The sequence below is a fragment of the Saccostrea cucullata genome, unplaced genomic scaffold, assembly GCF_032062105.1.
Source record: "Saccostrea cucullata isolate Sc308-1 unplaced genomic scaffold, CSIRO_AGI_Scuc_v1 ctg110, whole genome shotgun sequence".
NCBI lineage: Eukaryota > Metazoa > Mollusca > Bivalvia > Ostreida > Ostreidae > Saccostrea > Saccostrea cuccullata.
This window is the reverse complement of record NW_026939674.1, coordinates 834,171-838,350: the sequence shown is the minus strand read 5'-3', so window position 1 is coordinate 838,350 and position 4,180 is coordinate 834,171. Positions and strand designations below refer to the sequence as shown.

Below are 4,180 nucleotides of genomic sequence, written 5' to 3'. Positions count from 1 at the left end.
CGATTTAAAATAACATATAATTTAAAATGATAAAAGAAAAATTGGGCCATTGATGAAAATTTTTGTTGAAATATCCGCGGGTTTTTTTCCAGACGAAAAATAAAGTCGATTTACCTAGACCTCTTAAAATATCTTCATTTTTAGGGGTAAAGTCTACGGAGTAAATGTAAAAAAATCTAAAAATATTAATTAATTGGAGCATAAATATCAATTGAAACATTTCTAGAATATTTAAAAAATATATGACATAATGTCTATATATGTACAAAAATGAAAGAATTTTAAAAGAGTTATAAAAATTTTAATGTTAAAGATATGAATAAAGTAAACATCAGTTCAGATATGGAATTATGGAATTTTTCGGAAGAACTTCGGGGATTTCTGATAGATGGGTTGGTCGTTCCAGCAGTGTACCTCGACTTGTCTTTGTCGTTACAGAATTCATTATCAGCGAGGCAGTCTGTTAAACAAGTGTGCCAGTAGTTGTCAGTGGAACAACAGTTCCTGCCACAATCCAGGGAAGCGCTTATTCCACATCCTCTGGTAATGGAATGAACCTCCAGGGTATCTGTTGTAAAAGAAAATATCGAACAGTCGATCATTCAAAAATTGTAAACAAATGTAAAAAGTAAGAAAATTTTAATCATTTGAGTTGATCGTTTAAAAATTGTAAAAAAATAAATAAAAAAAGAAAAAAAAGAAAAAAAAAAGCAAATTTTAATCATTTTGAAGGATAGGTTTTTCAAAAAAGCAGTATTTGTACACACACAGTTTAGAATTAAAGCGAATGCAATAGTAAAGGGATTAATTTAATATTTTACCAGTTTACAACATCTTTATCCCAATTCTACTTGAGATAAGTGCATAACTCACTCTTATTGTACTGTATTCTAGTATAACAGAAACTATCGTTGGCACACTGAACAGTGTTGGCGGTGGTAACGTTAGCCGGAGCGTTCACACATTCGTAACCAAGCTTAACGTCATTAGTAATGTACGAGCAACTGTAACATGCTAGTCCATTGACAAAACATACTGAAAATAGAGAGAGATACATGTAGGTGCAAATGCTTAAAATATTTGTACTTCAAAACATATTTAAAACAAAGATTATATCCATTCCGCATTTTGTATTCCACAATCTCATCTGCACACTTGTTCACTGACGGATAATTTAATTTTTATTCTGTTGAATAATGAAGAAATATTGCGTCATCCCTATTTATTTAATGGAAATCAAGTCTGTTCAAATTAGACAGTTTCTACACTAAGTGCGAATTCTCTTGATTTTAATACATACTGGAAATAGAAGAAAATATTTACGTACAATGAATAAACCAGTGCAACAATGCAGACTTTTAATTCAACAAATGAAACATATGGAGATAACGAACAGTATTCAAGATCAAAAGTCCACAAAACAATACAAAACAGGAGTAGAGCAAACACGGACCTCCAAAACATCAGAGGTGGGATCAGGTGCCATGGAGTAGTGAGCATCCCCTGCCGACCGGTCAAACCTGCCGTGTACTCCTTGTCAATATGCTGTGAAATTTACTTTAAAAAACTATGAACGATGTTTTCAAATTTATGGAGAAAGAGACGCAAGTATGATCTGTAGATGGGTGTAGTTTGCATCACTCTGATCTCTAAAACTTAAACAAATAAAATTTTAAGAAAATTCAAACATAAATGTAGCTTTGATAATCTTACATGTAGTAAGAACTATTAATAAAGAATATCTTCGTCACGTGCATATTCATTTTGCTTAAGATAGTAAAACAGTACACATACACTGTATGTTGAAACAAGTGTAGTTCAGTTACATATAGTCATGCTACAGGTCATCAAAAATACAAAATACAACAAAAAATAAACGCTAGTTTCTTTATTTCATTTAATCCTTCAATGTATTTGCTGTTTGATGTGGCCTTTACACAAGACCAAAACAACTCAATGTACAAGCTGTCTTTTTTGAGGTAATACACAATGTACTTACGGAAAGCATTCATCACGACTGATCTAAATGAGCTACATTTCTTTTAAAGTGTTTCCAAAGTATTTTTGGATTTAGTCAATATAAAACTGAATGAGTTCTGGCAAAATTGGACATGGCTGTGCACTGTATATTCCCTTTCTTCAAAATTACCTTTTGTTCTCCTTTTTAATATATTTACAGCAAAGTTGTCAGCTGTGAGGAACTCACCTTGGGTATGAGTATTTTAACTTTCCTTACGGATAAGTATTTTTTTTTTTACATATGATTAAACGCTCCTTTTTCTTGATAAGAAATACTAATTAGTTAATTTCAACGATCGTGCAACTTTGTCATAATTTGCTTCCAAAATTGTGGAAGTTTTGAAGGTTTTCGTCTAAAACTTGTACAAACGAGAGCAAAATTTAAATAAAATTTCAAATTGCTACATTTTGAATTGCTGCTCCGTCGAAATATGGCTAAAATATAGCCGACTCGGCGTTAAAGAGTAATCAGTCAATCAAATTGCTGTAAAATCTAACGGAACAAGAAAACCTTAAATTGCAAACATTCAGATTATGTGCACAGTATCTAATCCGAAATTAGCAAGTGTGAGTGTACAACTTCATTTGTGATTATTATGCTTAGGTTTCAATAGGATCGTAAAAGCGATCGATGAAAACAAGTAAATGTGCCTTGACTTCGTTTAGTGTGACAAAATTAAAATTAGAAGCTTTATTTACTCTTAGTAAGTTATTTTAAGCCAGAAGCTATCTTCAAATAAACTCATTTCCCTGCTGTCGTGACGTTTACGACATTAAAAAACAACTGTTGATGTGCTTATTTGGGTTACATTGTTTTTTAAATAAATATGCATGTTAGAAAGTCTAAGATTGTTTTCATATGAAGCATTTTCGATTTAACATTAAATAAATCTGAAACGTATATCTAACAAAATTGTATATATGTTTTTGTATATTTTACCTTTAATATGATGAACAAATCAATTTGCCCTTTCGCAATTTCAACTAACTGAACTACGCCTTGCTCATATACAACATTTGCCATTACCATGTATGTAATGTATTGTATAACTATGAAGTTTTTTCTTATACATTGTGTACGTAAATAAGTAGTTTTTAGCTACCATGTTAAGCTAGCGGATTAAAACACAAACGTTTACGTATGTTCCAACCCCCAAACCTGATGTGGTATACTTTCTTATAAAAAAAGTCTGATGTAATCTGCTACTTACTTAAAGAAAGAGACAATAAAAATCCAATCATAAATCCGTCATCCATATTCTACTTTCTATTCACCAACACTACAATGATTCATTAGTATATTAGATTATGATCGAAAATAAGAAACATTTCCAGCCTGAGGCAAAATTTATAGAGACAACACATACAGGTATAATTAGACTGTTAAATACGTGGAATTCCTAGGACGAGTTGTAAAACAGTTGTAATTCAGTCAAGCAGAAATAATAGGAAGTATAATGAGCGGCCATTGTTGTGGGAATGTTCTTAAGTTTCACTTATTATTTACAGTACTATGTGCAAGTACATAAAACGCACAATAGAATGTTGCGTTTTAGAAAAAAAATATATGATACAAAAACAAGTGAGTTTCATGCGTGATATTTGGTGCAGAATATCACCTCTTCTAACGAAAATATCACTGACGAATTCAAAACTTGGCTAAATCATTTCGTTTCAATTTTTGAACAGAAAAGTTTGAATGGTTACCGCTTTTTCTTTTATTGCACATTCAACAATATTTATTTATTTATTTTTAGTTTGATACCATATGTTAAAAACAATTAAAAGTAATAAATTTAATTTAAAATGGATAAGAACAATACAAGGCTAAATGAAACATATGGAGATAACAAACAGTATTTAAGCTCAAAAGTCCATTAAACAATACGAAATAGGTGCAAAGAAATCTCCACGTACACTCAGAGACATAAGGGAAACCATAAAAATGAAATACATTTTTAAAAGATATTTGTGAAAGTAATATTGAATAAGTAAAAGATTTGAAAATGTCATTTAATTAGTCATTTAAACAAAAATTATCTAGTTGCAGCAAATAATCTCATATTTTCTACTTTCAGAAAGTAGAAAGTTTAGTGTTTTTAGTTTAAATTATTTGAAAAAAATGCATGTTTGATTTAAAACACACATGCAAAGATCTTAT

The 4,180-nt window shown here is 30.5% G+C and overlaps 1 protein-coding gene across 1 annotated transcript; it reads right to left on the bottom strand.

The window, feature by feature from the left end:
- Nucleotides 1-285: 285 nt before the first annotated feature.
- Nucleotides 286-3,483, bottom strand: LOC134253590 (uncharacterized). Its single transcript, XM_062736141.1, has 4 exons — nt 3,387-3,483; nt 3,231-3,299; nt 874-1,035; nt 286-568 (listed from the first exon to the last, which is right to left on the bottom strand). Exons 2-4 carry the CDS (start codon nt 3,274-3,276, stop codon nt 291-293), a joined length of 486 nt encoding a protein of 161 aa, XP_062592125.1. The 5' UTR covers nt 3,277-3,299; nt 3,387-3,483; the 3' UTR covers nt 286-290.
- Nucleotides 3,484-4,180: the final 697 nt, after the last annotated feature.